Source organism: Mercenaria mercenaria, chromosome 3, assembly GCF_021730395.1.
Source record: "Mercenaria mercenaria strain notata chromosome 3, MADL_Memer_1, whole genome shotgun sequence".
Classification (NCBI taxonomy): domain Eukaryota; kingdom Metazoa; phylum Mollusca; class Bivalvia; order Venerida; family Veneridae; genus Mercenaria; species Mercenaria mercenaria.
Window position 1 is genome coordinate 62,130,273 of NC_069363.1, and position 16,034 is coordinate 62,146,306.

General features: G+C 36.5%; 1 protein-coding gene across 1 annotated transcript in view; it reads right to left on the reverse strand.

Moving 5' to 3' along the window:
* Nucleotides 1-11,352, reverse strand: part of LOC123524563 (tyrosine-protein kinase STK-like) — a 40,473-nt gene extending 29,121 nt beyond the window's left edge. Inside the window, exons 1-6 of the mRNA XM_045302850.2 lie at nucleotides 11,219-11,352; nucleotides 9,823-10,256; nucleotides 9,243-9,311; nucleotides 8,783-8,847; nucleotides 2,748-2,862; nucleotides 1,232-1,343 (exon numbers count right to left, since the gene is read on the reverse strand). Coding sequence (XP_045158785.2) covers nucleotides 1,232-1,343; nucleotides 2,748-2,862; nucleotides 8,783-8,847; nucleotides 9,243-9,311; nucleotides 9,823-10,246 — 785 coding nt within the window. The 5' untranslated portion in view covers nucleotides 10,247-10,256; nucleotides 11,219-11,352. The remainder of the gene's footprint in view (nucleotides 1-1,231; nucleotides 1,344-2,747; nucleotides 2,863-8,782; nucleotides 8,848-9,242; nucleotides 9,312-9,822; nucleotides 10,257-11,218) is intronic.
* Between the last annotated feature and the right edge of the window lie 4,682 nt (nucleotides 11,353-16,034).

Below are 16,034 nucleotides of genomic sequence, written 5' to 3' on the forward strand. Positions count from 1 at the left end.
CCCAGAATATTACGAAATTTGTTAATAAAATGCTCATAAACATCAGGTTTTGATAAACCTCAGGGGTAGTAATGTCTTTAGATTTCTAGGAAATTTTATATCTGAATTCCAACAGCAACATTTGATGAAATACTAACGCAGTTTATGATAGCGTTAACACTATTGAATGAGTTTTGCTTTTGGTAATATACTGGATACGTGCATTGAAATCTTCAACATATCTACATGCTTTAGAGAATCTTATTATTTGAGAAATATATGTCTTTTATCTAGAACTATATTATCAGGGTTGTCATAGATTTTAATATTAATAATATTATTAGATATAAGAGAGACTCGACAGTATCCGAAAGACTAGTTTTATTTAAATGAACCTCCCAGTGAGAAATAGTACTAACCATTTGAGCAAAAACGGAAGAAAAACATCTAGTTAAGGTAATGTATTACTAAATGCAGTAACAAAGTCTGCATGCAGATCTAGAGAACGGTTAAACATATAGATATTTATAAAAGACGATTAGGTGCGCTGAATTAATAAGTACCATTTGGGTCGAATTTCTGCTTTAACTGCGTGCATATTTCAAAATATATGTGCACGTACAAAACTATGCGTGCATGCTTAAATATTTACGTCCTCATACATATCTTTATAATATGTAAGTGCACGCTTATATAGACGTGCGCGTGTATATATCAGTCCGCTTGTTATTGCGCATACACTTGCATGTCCATATATGCGTGCACCTATATATTATATGCGTGCAATATACACGTGGACGTATAATTCTACGCATGAGCGCGTAATATCTACGCGTGCACCTTTATATTTACCAGTGTATACGTAAATACAATGTTGACGTATAATTTTACGCGTGCACGCGTAATTCTTGGTGCTCGTATATATGGACGTGCACGCGTAAATTTATACGTGTACGCGTAATTACAGGTGTACGTATATATACACGTGCACGTACATATAAGCTTCAATCTACATAATAACGCATGCACGTATAAATATATACAAGCAGACGCATATATTAATGCGTGCACCCATATTTTTATACGTGCCTTTTTTACCCAAATGGTACACCGTACTCGAGGGACTAGAGGGCTTTACAAACGACATCATAAGTCCGCATGGTATCATGTTTAACAATACTGGAAGTAAAAAAAAATATATTTAAGATATAAGCTCAAATGATGTACGTTTTGAACTATGCGTATAAAGTACCTCAAAGTTTCTCCACGGAGTTTCAGTTGGTCTTCTTTTTTGAAGCTAATTTCGTCCTCAGAAAAATGATTAAAATCAAATAGTGCTGTTACTATCCTCGCTCCTGGGACGGCTGAAAATTAAAGAGACAAAGTTTTTCTCAACAAAACATAATGTATTGTTTATATATAACAGAACGTAACATTAACATGATTAAGTTTATTGTAAGTTTGTACATCATCACAAATACATAAATTATACGAATTTATACAAAGAGATAATGCACATTTGATATAACATGCTTTGGCTTTTGTACATTCATGTTCATAGTTACAACACATCTATAAATTTATTACCGATTGAACTATGTAATAATCGTTTAATGTATAACAAGGATTTTAAAATATGTAATGGTGTTCATCTTCCATATCATATGTTACAGTATTACATTATGTGGGCTGAAGGGCGTGGACGGTAGCTTGCATTTCCACTGCCTTCCATGAGCCGAGACTGCAACATATTATTTTATGTCGTGTTGGACGACCTGTGATTTTACACTTTTTCTATTTTACTGTTAGTACAATAATGTTAATTTCTAACAACTTTATCAATACCATGTCTACCAACATGACTACATAAAGAGAGGGAAAACATTCTCACTTTACAGACAAAGAATCTTGGGTAGTATGTCTAAACATGCTTTGTATGAAATAATGCCTTTGGATTTGTATGGAAAGTTAAATCACCGTTTTTCTCCGTGTCGGCATGCCAAGTTTAAAGAAAGTATCTACAACACTTGTTTTTAGGCCAAGTACACCGGTGCTAGAGACTTGAATGGTATTGCACATTCCGCTACTTACCTTTCATAAATAGACTCAATCAAACCGAGTCTGCTATTATCCAGCTTGATTGTGTTGATCATATTATAGATTTCATTAAATCTTACACATATCCCTGGCTCAATAAATCTTGAAGAAAATCTTTTGCTAGCATAGAACGCAACAAAGGAAAGTAGTCAGAGACAAAAATAAACAGAGGCTCGAAATCAAAACAATTCAGTCTATTTATGTGAGGTAATGAACAAGATTTCTCGTGCCCCTGCCCACCCAGCCCAAACACCAGCTTAAGAAATGAACATTGAATAGACTACATACTATTAAAAGATCCGAAAATAGAACAATGCTTAATACAACAATGTTCAGTCAAAGTACTGGGCGACTATTTATTGCCGTTAAAAGTTCTAAAAACAGCTGTTACAATCGTAAAACTCCGTACAAATCTACTACTGACACACTTGATATTTTGTCAATATATTTAAAATTAATTCATTTACAATTCTTTTAGCAATATAACTAAAAAAATTATATTTACAATCCTTTTAGCGTAATGTTTTGCCAATAGAATATATGAAATCAAATAATGAAACCCTAAAGTTTAATTAATTTTATCACTTCGTCCAATTCTTTTCAAAAATGGCCAGTAATAATAACGACATTGAGTGGTAAGACTGAAAGACAGGTTCAGAGAGACATCTTACCATCAGACCTGGTACTGTGCACTTTCTTAGGATCAGATAAAGAGTAGTCAAAATCGTCGTCATCGTTATCTTCACCGTCATTGTGTGAAATGGCTTCATACAAAGGCTCTTCTTGCTAAAATAATTGCAAGTAACATTTTTGCTTGTATCCTTACTGTCCAACTTATTTAATGTAAGAATATTTATATCACTTAAGAAATAATATATCTCAAACAGTGATTTGTCGTTGAATAAAAATCATTATTTGGAGTTCAGATACAAAGAAATTGTATCACGAGGGCGCCGCCAAGTGATATCATAACAGGCGTCTGAACGATAAACAGTAATTTTATTCAAGATCAATTATCAAGCAGGGGTGGCCTAATGGGTAAGGCACCTGCCCCGCAATGTTCGAGCTCTGTCATGTATTGTCTAGTTGATAAAGACTGACTGGTGACCCGCCAGCTATTAAATAAAATTTACCGATTGCCTACCTATCCGGTGCCTGGCATTAAAAAAGTAGGAATCGGAATTTTAATGCTGTTCAATGTATGTAGGTGTCTCATAAGCGAATATGACTAGCTCCTTCAGTTGCAGTGACACTCGTGTTACTAATGGACTGACTAATGGATTGAACGTTTGGGGTAGGTGGGGTAAGAGTTGGCAAATTTCATCTAGTAATACTTGGTTGGGACTAACAAATATATCATAACTATTCATAACTATTACCACCTTTTATCTCCAATTTGATTAACAAAATCATGTCATTCCGGAAGGCGAAAAGACGTCGTTTGGCGGGGCTACGTTCGGCGGGGAGACATTCAGCGGGGCGACGTTCGTCAGGGCGTCATTCGGCGGGCCGACGTCCGGTGGGAAGATGTTGGTCAGAGCGCAATAACGACGTTCGGCTGGGTGTCATAACGGCGTTTGTTGCCGTACATTAGGAAAATACTATATGTTTGCCTTATTGAGATTGATTATTGGAAAATGGCCATTGACCCCATCCTCCACTGCCCCCCTCACTCCATCAAGCCAGGTAGAGATTGACCTTTCAGATAAAAATATTATGCTTAATCACGAAAATTGATATCAATGAGCCATGTATGAAGTATTTTCCAAATGTAAGTACGTAAGTTAAAATATGACAAACGGACGGACAGAAGAACCTACGGACGTACGGACTGAAGTACGCACAAACCACGCACGCACGCATATTGCCTTGTATCCGTATGTCATGCAAAAGCTTGTTATTTAGAAGTTACATGTCGTTACACATCATGTCACTGACGGACTCACTGATGGATTGAAAGTTGGGATGGGTGAGGGTCAAGTTTAGGGGCGGGTGGCGGGGGTGGTGGGGGGCTGATAGGAGTGAGCAATTTTCTCTTGAAATACTTGGTTGGGACTAACAAATATATCATAACTATTCGTAACTATTACCGCCATTTATCTCCAATTTAATCAAATTGAATACAATAATGAAATTCCGAGAAGCAAAAAGACGACGTTTGGCGGGGCGACGTTCGCCGGTGCAACATTTAGCGGGGAAACTTTCGACGGGGGACGTTTGTCGGGGCAACATTCGGTAGGGTGACATTCGGCGGGACGGCATTCGGCGGGGTGACGTTGCTGGGGCGACGTTCGACGGGACGCCATAACGACGTTTGTCGGGGCGCCATAACGAAGTTTGTCTGTCGCATCGACAGAACGAAATGGCATAAATCAGCCACCATACATGATTGATGACAAAAAAACAGTAACATGTATTGTGATGGAAAACTGGCATATTTTCATGTCTGTTTGACGTACCTGAGGCAAGCATAAAGAATTTTCCAAACGTTTGGCAAAGTTATAATTTCACGAACGGACGGACGGAAGGACATACAGTCGTACTGACGGAAGCATGAACACAGGCACGCATTCACGCACGCACGCACATATATTGCCTTGTATCCGAACAGGACTTCTTCAGATTCAAGCCTTGTCAGGTGGAGAAGAAACATAAAATCGAATAAAGTCACGACTAAACTGACGTACTTAAACTGATGAACTTTTAAAATGTTTTACGCACATTTTAGATTGAACAGACTTGTCCGCCCAGTCCGTCCGAATCAATTTTCATCTACTAGTATTTTCCGTAAATGGTGTTGATAGAACTACAAAATAATAAGAGTATCAGCAACATGATTCATATCATATTTTTACTCGCCCATGCTTAAGTAATTGTTATATAAATATTACATTATTTTGAATGGAAGAGTAAATATTGCATGAGAAGGATATTTTCAAAGGCCCAAGGCTGACAGCATTTTTCCAAATGTTGACAGTGTTCCTATTCATCTAAAAGCAATGGCATACTTGTTAGCTTATACCTTATACAATGTATATAATTGGTCTATGATATCAATTGTCCGATTAGCTCAGTTGGTAGAGCATCTGACTTGCACACAGAAGTTCGCAGGTACGAGTCCTGTATCGGGCTGATTATTTTTCCGCTCCTATTACAAATTGCCGTGAGTGTGGTCACTAGCCTTGGAATCCTAGAGCTAGGGTGAAGCAATGGCTGGGTTAGTCAAAATAATCTGATTTTGTCTTTGAAAACAGGAGGGAGGAATTTAGAAGTGTGTATATAATGTATATAATTGGTATATGATATCGGTTGTCCGATTAGCTCAGTTGGTAGAGCATCTGACTTGCAAGCAAAAGGTCGCAGGTTCGAGTCCTGTATCAGGATGCACAGTTTTCCGCTCCTATTACATACCTAAAAAAGAAAGATGAATGATGCGTATTTGTGTGCACGTTTCTTCAAAATAAATGACCGAGAAACTGTTTTTAGGAATAAAGTTCTGCTTCAAGTCTCTTCAAGACATGTAGCGCGCAATGCTTGAAACGTTCTGGTATATGTGACTGTGAAATCTGTTAACGCATTACTCGTTTCTTATTATGAAAATAGAACGACACCAAAATAAAGATAAATAGGATAGTAAAAGTAATGGAAAATGCTATATGGGTGTTTTGTTTTGGAAAGATTCTTTTTCTGTGTTAATCGAAGCATGACTACTTCAAAAGAAACCACTATGTTTAATTAATATCATAATATTTGAATTTGCCTCATATGAGTGAAGCCACCAGAGGGTCTTCTTAAAGGTCCTTTAATTTTTTTTTACTCGCACTTACTACGAGGAACATTTTTCTTCCATATCGGCAAATGAATGAATTTAAAGCGTACATGGTAAAAGAACTACCACAGGCATTTAAGTATTCAGTTGCTGCCTTTCGTAACTTTGACATTTGCTTGTAGACACTATATCGCATAACACCGGATCAAGCAGTTCTAAGATTTTGCTCTCAATAGTTTTTTTTCCTTGACTATTATGAACCATAGAGTTCCGTTAAAGCAGTTGCTAGGGGGCGTGAGGTGAGGGGGTGTTGTACATTCCATTACAACTCATGAATAGACTAGTCTGCTATTATGTTTTTGATTGGTTGCGTTCTAATGGTCATTCTATCTGTTGTGGTGCCATATGCTTTCGGAAAATCTACCCTTACCTTTTATTTTTCCAAAAATCATGAGACATTGGTACAGGTAAAATTCAAACTGACGAGATAGCTAAAAACCTTGAAAATCGTCCTAGTATTGTTGCAATGGAGGTAAAAGTCGACACACTTGCCACAACATTACTGAAGCCTCTCTTGCTTTTCAAAGAAGCTCTCTTAGACGGTATATCATGACATGTACAAACGTTTAATATATTTCATTATTCTGTGAGGCAAAGTTACACATATTTAGATTGATATTTTCGTTTATACGCAATTGTCAATTGTTCGGCTCGTTAAAAAAATCTAAAAGTGTCCGTCGCTTGATCATAAATAGTCGGGGACTCTGATTTTATCCAAAAAACCAGTAGGTTAACTCAACTCGTTCAGTAAATTCAGTAAACCTCGCTTATAAGGAACAGCTTGGGACCTCTAAAAATTGTTCCTTGTAACCGAGGTTCCTTATATCCATATAGCGAACTAGTTCCTTGTAACCGAGGTATGTATAACGAACACAATTTGTATAGTGAACACTATTTGACTGACGTTTGAAAAGGGCTATGTGTTCACACACCGGGCCGACCATAAATCTTTATGTGAAAAAGTTGCGAGTCTAGTAGTAGTACCGGTCCTTTCCTGGAGAGTGCCTGCATGTATATGACTGAAATAGTGTTGAAACACTGCGTTAAACCTAAACTAAGTCAGTAAGAATGACCGTAATCGCCTTACCGCCACACTACAATGCAAAGACTGAAATCAATACATTGAATGGTTATAAAGTTATGACACGAGGACAAGTTGGCGTTTGAGCTCTAATGTTTCCTTGACATTTGACTTATTAACCTGGGTCATGCACTCTGCACATTTTCCCATCTCCAGTGACTTATATGCCAAGTTAAAAGTCAATACCTTGAATAGTTATAAAGTTATGCTCCGTAAACGAAATATGAGGAACAAATTGACCTTTGAACTCCATTCGTTACCTTGAACTTTGATCTGGCAACTTGGTTCATATGTTCAGCAAATTGTCACACCTGGTGTTGCATGTGGCGCGGTATTCGAAATAGCGTAACTCAGATTGTTGTTGTTTCCTCGTGTTTAAAACTCGCGACTACGTACATTATCGGGGTATTTTTAGAAGGCTGCATGGTTCCTGTCTAATTTAAGTAAAGAATGCTCAAAGTGAAACTTAATGTTTTCCAAACTCAAAAGATAAGTATACATACCATTATTCGACAATGTTTTCTTATGACATTTTATTCCTATATCATTATAACCCCACAATGTTATAAAATGAAGTTTGATTTCTAATTTTTTTCTGTAGAGAACATGTTAGCCCATGGTCACGTGATCAAAGTATCCCTTGTCAAAATCAGGAAGACAGTGTTCGGAAGAATGTAATTATGTTATTTCCGAAAGTGAAGAGCTATGGCAAAAGCTGTAATGATACGTTTGATAAGTATTTTTATTATCAACAGTTAATGATATTTTTGCTTTCCAGAGTAAAGTGGCTTACAGAGTCTACAATGCAGATGTCATGGCTGATGCATACATTGCAGTAAAAGATGATTGCATACTTGTTAGGAAGACTTTCAGATTATTTAGTGTGCCAGAAACATCTCTGCGTAGATGAGTTAATGGCAGTGTTGATGTTGACTGTGTAAAATCTGGACCAGACCGACTTTTCAGCATGGGACAAGAAACAAGATCATGTTAAACTGTTAGCGCAGGTTGGATATATTCTCGCTGAAAGCTCTGTAACCTTGCTACAAAGTTTGCTACTAATCTCGGCCTTAAGTATAGGGAACATCCACTTTATTCTCCGACGGAATAGAAATTTTAGGAGACGATGGCTATAACTGACATGCAACATCTTAAACATCTGCTGTGAACAATTACTTTTAGGAATTTAACACCATTCTTACTAAATATCATCTCAAGGGCAAGCCTCAGAACTAATACAATATTAATGAAAAGGGTATCACATCAGATCATACTCCCCCTAAGATAGACTGAAAAGGGTGATGCTCATATGGCTGTAACTTTTGGTAATAATATACGGTTACAATTCTTGGTGCTGGCAATGCAGTTGGAGCTCCTATTCCTCATTACTTTATCTTTCCTGGGAGGAGGCTGAGGACTGAGCTTATTGAAGGTGCGGCTCCAGCAGCAAATGAAACATTCAGTGACAGCGGTTGGATCTATGGAGATATATTTCCTAAATATCTGCAGGAGCACTTCTTGACATATGCGCAAGGTCATGATTCAACACAGCCTATTCTTTTGTTGAACTGATAGACTGGACCAAAGCAAACAACCTAATTCACTTTGTTCTGCCACCTCATACCAGCAATGTTTTACAGCCTAGATCTTGATGTGGGTTGCTTTAGTCCTTTTCAAAAGATCAATGACAACTTACGCAACAAGTTTATATGGTACAATCCTAAAGTCGCGCAATATTTCCGCTGCTGTACAATTAATATTTCTCGATACATAGATACTAATCTATAAATACGTACCTGCTTTAAAGCTAGCTTCTTTTTTACAATTTCTTTAATTCGTTTGAAGAAACCTATACGCTTTCCTGGATCAAAGTAAACAGAAACAAGTAAACATTTTTTGAAAATAAGTCATAATGCAGACTTCTTGAATAAAATTTTATGTTTGACTAAATAATCGATTTTTTTAGTTTCTTACCAGAGAAAATTATATTAGAAAATACTAGATATATTAAACATTTTTATTTCGATACGTCGCTGAATAGCATGTAATAAAATGTATATTTTACTTACAAGGAAGTATAATTTTCTGTAGTATCGTATTAAAGTGCAATGCATGACTGGTGATAACACCGAAACTTCAATTACAGGTATTACTAATTATAACTGGTATGATTCTAACAAGCACAAAAGTTGCTCAAGCAAATACAAGCTAGTGCTGTTCTTAAAGAAATGACTAAATACGAAGTATACCAGTTACCTTTCTTTGGTACATATTCATCGCTTCCCAGTTCGTGGTCCTCGTCATCACCGTACAGATATTCAGGATCTCAAATCATGAAAAAGAAAACATATGTTTGGGACTGGTCCTAAGTCTATTTTACTATTTTACTTTATTTTTTTTAAATAAAATCATAGAATGCAACCAAGCGAAATAGCAGTAGACTCATTTGAGTCTGTTAATGAATGGTAGTGAAAAGTGCAACACCCTTCACGTCCTCTAGAATCTGCTTGACAAAGATATTGATGGATTCCACGAGCTCATAGGACCAGAATGTATAACAACACTGAATCTAAGTATCGAGAGACTTTGTAGACTGCAAATAATATCAGTAGTGGTGAAAGGTGCACCCTATTTTCACAAATATTATATAGACTCCATAATAAGCCAGGGGATCAATAATTATTCTACAATTTAAAGTATTTTATGTTTTCAGACTCAGTTGGCGATTGCCATATTACATGTGTTTTATCACAATTACTGTACATTCACGTTTTTTTCTGTATAAACGGGAATTTTGCTTATCATATCGTTGTTTAGTGTTTTAGCTTTGATATACCTTCTACTAGAGTAAGTTCCACACTTGAACTTCTATTTTCGTTTGTAAGAGGTGTATCTTGTGTCATATCCTCATTTCGATCACTCACTGTTTTTAAATACTTTACAGATCCCGTTTTATTAACATTGGTTCTTGCACCAGACTCTTCCTTTTCACTTTTGACAAGTGTCTCTTTATTTTTATCGTCAGCAGTCTTAACTTTATGACATATATCTTTAATCTCTGTCAACACGATTTCTCCGTCACTTTCCTCTGTCAGTTGAATCACAAGATCATCTGCAAAAATAATGTTGTCCTCCAAGTGAACATCAGTAGCATAGTTCAGGATATTCATCCTTGTCAGTTTACCGCCAACATCTAAGAACCAGCATTTGTTTATTTTCTTCAATTTCCATTTCTTCTTTCTTTCCGTATCTGCTTCCATTCTTCAATCCCTGCAAAAAGATATTTGTTTTTTGTGAATGATGCAATTTGTTATATCTAATGAGCTTTGAAAATTGTTTTATCATGAGTGGCTTCAATTTTCTTTTTATTCTATGCTTTTCCGCGAAAACAAGACAAAATTACCGATTTGTTTTTCATTCTGTTCTATTAAATGTTCCAAAATATATTATTAACAAATATCTGTCAGCAATACTTTCTATCAAAATTCATGATGAAATCTGCGTTATATTAAAAATGACAGTTATTAGAGCTGTAAAATTCAAACATTTAAAACTTTCTTACTACAAAACAGCCGAGTAATATCTACATGTTAATCAAGTATTGATTACGGCATTCATATTGGTGAAGCTCTCGAAACGAGGAAGGAAATTTTGTGTCATTTTCAAAGAAACTATTTCTTGCTCCTGTAGACAAAGGCATATCCGATGCTAAAACTGTTTCATTCAAAATGTAGTTGGAATCGGATAACCGAACAGAATTGACTGCTGCCGAAATATGCATTGAAAGCTTTCATCCATATATGGTTGAACGAATTACTGCACTAGTTGAAGCGAAAAACAATAATAATCGTTTCTAACCTCTTATGAATGCTTGACATTCCATTTTGAATTCATTGTCTATCCGAGAAAGCAGTATAATGATCATTATTCCTGATCGTTCAAAGGACATGGGTTTTATACACACCTTTGATGGTAAATGTTGACCGTATATGTAATAAATAGCAAAAAAATATTATTTTTCAATAATTGTTATAAACATTAGTATGTAGATTCAGGACAAAATTTTAACTCCCTGAGGCCGATATTTTAACATACCTGCTGCGGCGGGATAAGAATTACCACCTGACGTCGAAGAACATTATCTAACCTTATCATAATCACACTCGCGTACAGTCAGTTGAAAACATGCAGGGAACATTTATTAACTAGGGTGTAAATTAAAATATACTTACAAAGTACTCGAAGTTTGAACAAATATTTTTTATATCAAATTTCGTCCGTAGCTTATATCCAAATAGAACAAAATTTTCACTAAACAGTTTTAACACACCTATTGCGTTTAATAGATATTTGAACATTAAATTCTAATAAATAGAAATGCATCACTGAATATTTACATCAGCATTACATAAATTTACACCCGTTTTTGTGTGAATATCAGTGGTTTATTTTGATGTATAATCTATTTCTAAACATGTTCACAAATGTTGTGTGTCACGCGCTGAGACAGTTAAGTTGTAATATTTACATCCATCTTTGAATAATTATTAAATTTACAAACATGCGTTTATTTACATATTCGTTTTTTTTTTGTATTTTATGAAACATGCTTTGTTGTGTTATTTTTAACTATTTGTATCGTATGTGATGTAAGTGTACCAATATTTCAGCCTTCTAAAACTTAACATTTTCCGACATTCATTTGTCTGATAATGGAATCGCATCGAATCATCATCCGACGGAACTGATATTTCGGAATCAGCATGATAATAAATAAATATTTTCTTCATTTTAAGAAAGATCTCTGGCCGACGACATTATTCTACTCTTTTGAAATACAGTATGAACGAACACAGCGGAGATCGTGTTTTTATTTCATTTACATTACCGCATAGTTACAACCATTCATTTTAACAAGGTACCTAATTATTAGCTCAACTAGTTATTACAGCAAAAAAAAAACCAGCATGCAAAGTATTTTTGCTTTTGTCAAGATTATCAAAAATTAACAAGTACTTATCGCAATTATCATGATCTCGGTGCCGCGACTATACTCGTCAATCGCCGTCCTGGGGAGTCCTGATAACGCGCGTATAGTCGCATATCGACGCAACAGGGGTAGAAAATATAACGCCTATAGTCGCATTTCGGCCCCAGGGAGTTAAACAGCGAGGCCTGAAAGTAGAAGTTAGTAGAAAATCAGGCGATTTGGGTCATTTCTCTAGTTTGAATTCTGGTATATGTGTCACAAATATTGTATAATGTCCAACACAGTGTTTTATTACAATAAGTGCCAACATTCACAGTCAATACTCATGTGGCAGACTCCTCACCTCGTGGTTTAGAACCCTTTTAGGCCACAGTCTTCTTCCAGCTGTTTTGAGTTTCTCTCAGTAGTAGGGAAAGGGAGTGTGATTAAATGCTTGTTGCGCTCTGATTTGTTTTAGTTATTGTTGTTTTTATTTCTTGTTTTCCTTTATTATCTTTTTTGTTTGATTTATTCATTTTTGTTTGTTTATGTTGCACTGTGTGTAGTTACAGTCTTTTCAAGCCATTACTAATCAATCGAAGGCCCAGTGACATTTGAATTTTTAGGCTTTTTTTAAATTTCATGTCGGTGCCTAGATGCAATCCAAATCTTATTTAATTGTTTTGTTTTATAAAATTGGGTCTTAAATTTCAGGCCCGGATGTTATTTTGAAGATGTCTGGATTTTCATGGAGAGTTGTGGTTTTTTCTTTCCTCTATTTTGCTTTCTTCTTATTAATATTAGTTTTAGATATCAAGTTTTTGGCGAAAATTTTCCATACACTTTTTAATGAATATGCTGAAATATTTTAAAGTTTTGCATCAAAATTTACTAGCTCGTACATATATAAGTGCCATGTTAAATTTTGGTCAAAGTACATGCATAAAAATTTTGCATATGGAGCTATTTCGAGGACTTTTCTAATTTGGTCATTTCAGCTTCGTTACCTGGGAGAGTTTTGATCTTTTTTCTTTGGCGTTTTGGGGTATTTTTAATCATATCATAATAGATCGCAACTTCGCCTATTGAGTTATTACACTGGTCAAATGTCCTTTTCAATTCAAGTAGGGAAAAAGCTCATTAACTCCATTTCATCATGTTGGTCTATGTTATTGACCTTCTAGATATAATAGTGTTGCTCTTTACGTTTTCTAATCATAAATTCGGGACTGTAGTTTTCATAACTATTAATATTTTATAATGTTGCACCAGGAAATTTGCCACATCTTTATCCATAAACATCGGTTCGTTGTCATTGGTGAGTGTACGTACAGTACTAGAAGATTTGCCTCTAAATTTATTGACAACGTTCTATACTTCCTCTGAGGTTGTATATGATTTACTTGCGTTAAGGACTGTTCAAAACTGATGATCTTGTATCATCTCTACTGCCTTAAACCGTAGTGACATATTTTCCTGGAGGTTGTTTTCATTTTTGTTTCTACTATGGTTTTTCTTTTTATGCTCCCATTGTTTAACCGCGTTCGCGCTTTCCTCAGTCCACCAGGATATAACCTTTGTTATTTTCATTATTTCTAACCAAAGGCACTCTTTCTGCTGACTAAATTTAAATTATAAATTGCGTTTTTTTTCGCCCGCTATCTTTTCCTCAGTGTTGTATTCAAATTTATGGTATTGATTCCAATCTGATTTGTCACTTTATATCTATGGCTGATATGAATAGCCTCATGTTTTTGTTGCAAATTCAAAACTTATACTATAGGGAAAGGATAATTGTCAAATTTGTAATTAATTACTGCAGTTTTGTGGGTATTGTGCCAGTTCATGGGAGACTATAGCCAAGCCTGTTAATATATCCCCATAGTTTGCACAATTGCTTTTTCTTGTTACATATCCGTTAGAATTACGAAAATAAATTCAACACAGTTTTAGAGGCTAAGTCACACCTTAGGTCGTCTGGAGGATTCAATGAGGCGTAGGGGTGGTAATATCGAAGTCTGCCTAATCAGTTAAACTGACGGGGTTTAAGACTTTCTGTTATGATATCTTGTTTCGCTGACAGTATATTTGGAGTGGAGGAAGATGGTGCAGGTTTTTGTTTATGTTTTTTTATGGTTTTGCTCAGATAAGTTAATGCACTATGCAAGGTCCTCATCAGATATTTTCTCGATGACTTAATCATCAATTTGTCTCCCTTGTAATGTTGGTACTTTATTCTTAATAATTTATTTCAGCTACGATTTATATATGCAATCGTCATTTTCTTAGGTTTATTCAGATGTCGGGTTGAATTTGCTTGCTATGAGCGTGTAAGACCTGAGTATTGTATTCTGGTTACCTATTTATCCTAAATAACCTGATTTCTCTTATTTATAATTTCTATGTAGTTTATATAGACTACACGACCCTTAAAGACAACGCTATGGGGCCATTACATAGTACGCATTGTTTGTGTGTTGTAATATTTACAATCAAAGTGTGAGTGAGGTCCCGCGCAATGGGTGCAGATTGTTTTGGCAGTGCACTTATCTTTTGCCGGATGTCCATGTTTTGACACGTGTTGCTTCTAAGTAAAGATAATAGAGATTGGTACACTGAAACATCTGTGCCATCATTTTGTTCAACATATAGCGGGGCTTTCTCTGTATTGTATATAAGTTTAATAGGCGATGATGGTATTTTTTAAAATTGATCATTTCAAAGTCTCTGTAATATACCTTGATTTTTTTCTTTTGCAAATTGATTAACCTTATCATTATAGTTGATATCCTGAACACAGATGACCCTTATTGACCGTGTTGTTTCATTTTGTCATAACGTTTTAGCTACGTCAAGCGGTTCAAGTACATAATCATATTTTCTGAAGGTAAATTGCACGACCATGTCAGACATGGGCCCTGTATAAATCATCCCTCATCGTAGGCAATGAAGGTAGAAGATATTTATTGTATCTTATATCTTGGGAATACATATGCTTCCGAGCTACAAAGCATCAGGTAGCAGGCTTAACCAATGGCGTTGGTCCCTTTGGCTTCCTGGGTGTGCCAACTGCCTTCTGGGTCGGTCTGCACCGACATGGTGGCCGATAGCTCATCACTAAGATTTGTGGCTTAAGGGGATGCAACATAGCTGGTGTGTGCCTGTTGTCCCGGGTGGTGGTAAATATGGGTTACCAACAGTGGTAATATAAGCCTCTGATGTAATCGCTGGGCTTACGATTGTGAGTTACGTTGACAGGTTGTATCCGGTGGTGTACTTTGCTTCATGTCTGACAGTTGTAAGGGATAGTGACCTTCATTAGAATTAGTCTTATACCTAGTTCACATTTGGCCTGCGATGCGTCTGCGGAGTCCGAAGACTGCCCGTATCATCCTTTCCGTGCGGCTTCCGTGGACAGGCAAGAGGGGTCAGCGCGGTTTTTGTATGGATTCACGAGCTCCACAGCCTCTACGATTTTGTTTCGCGAAAAGTTATGCATATTAGAAAATATTGCAGCCTGTAGATATATCGCAGGTGGCATTGCACAATCCCTGCACGGATATCGTTAGGAAGTCGCGCGCTGATCGTGTACCTAACGCAAAATTGTCCGTGGACATGGTTCCAAAAAAAATCGTACGAAGATTGCAGACTCGTGGGAGCTTCGCACGGCCCTCACACAGCTGCCGCAAAGTTGCAACTCGCTGCCCGTGCAGTACCCATGAAATCGCACGGATATTGAGATTTTCGTATAATCTCCACGCAGCGTTCAAACGGATTTCTCACGTTCTTCCCCGAGAGCCTGTTCAAATAATGGCACGAGCTACCTACGAGGAAAATTGTAGACTTATTTATCGCACGGCGCCCTGGTCAAATGTGAATTAGACATTACTAGCCAGGACTGGAAAGTGCTCAGTATCTTTACCCGTTACACAGAAAGGCATTTCACCATCTGGTGCGTTGGTGGGTGTGGTAGTGTGGAATCCTTAAAGCGGCCTTAACATTGACATAGTTGGTGTATGGGGCATACTAAGTATGTCTGCTCTCTCCGGGGACGATATACCAGTGTAATTACCGACTCT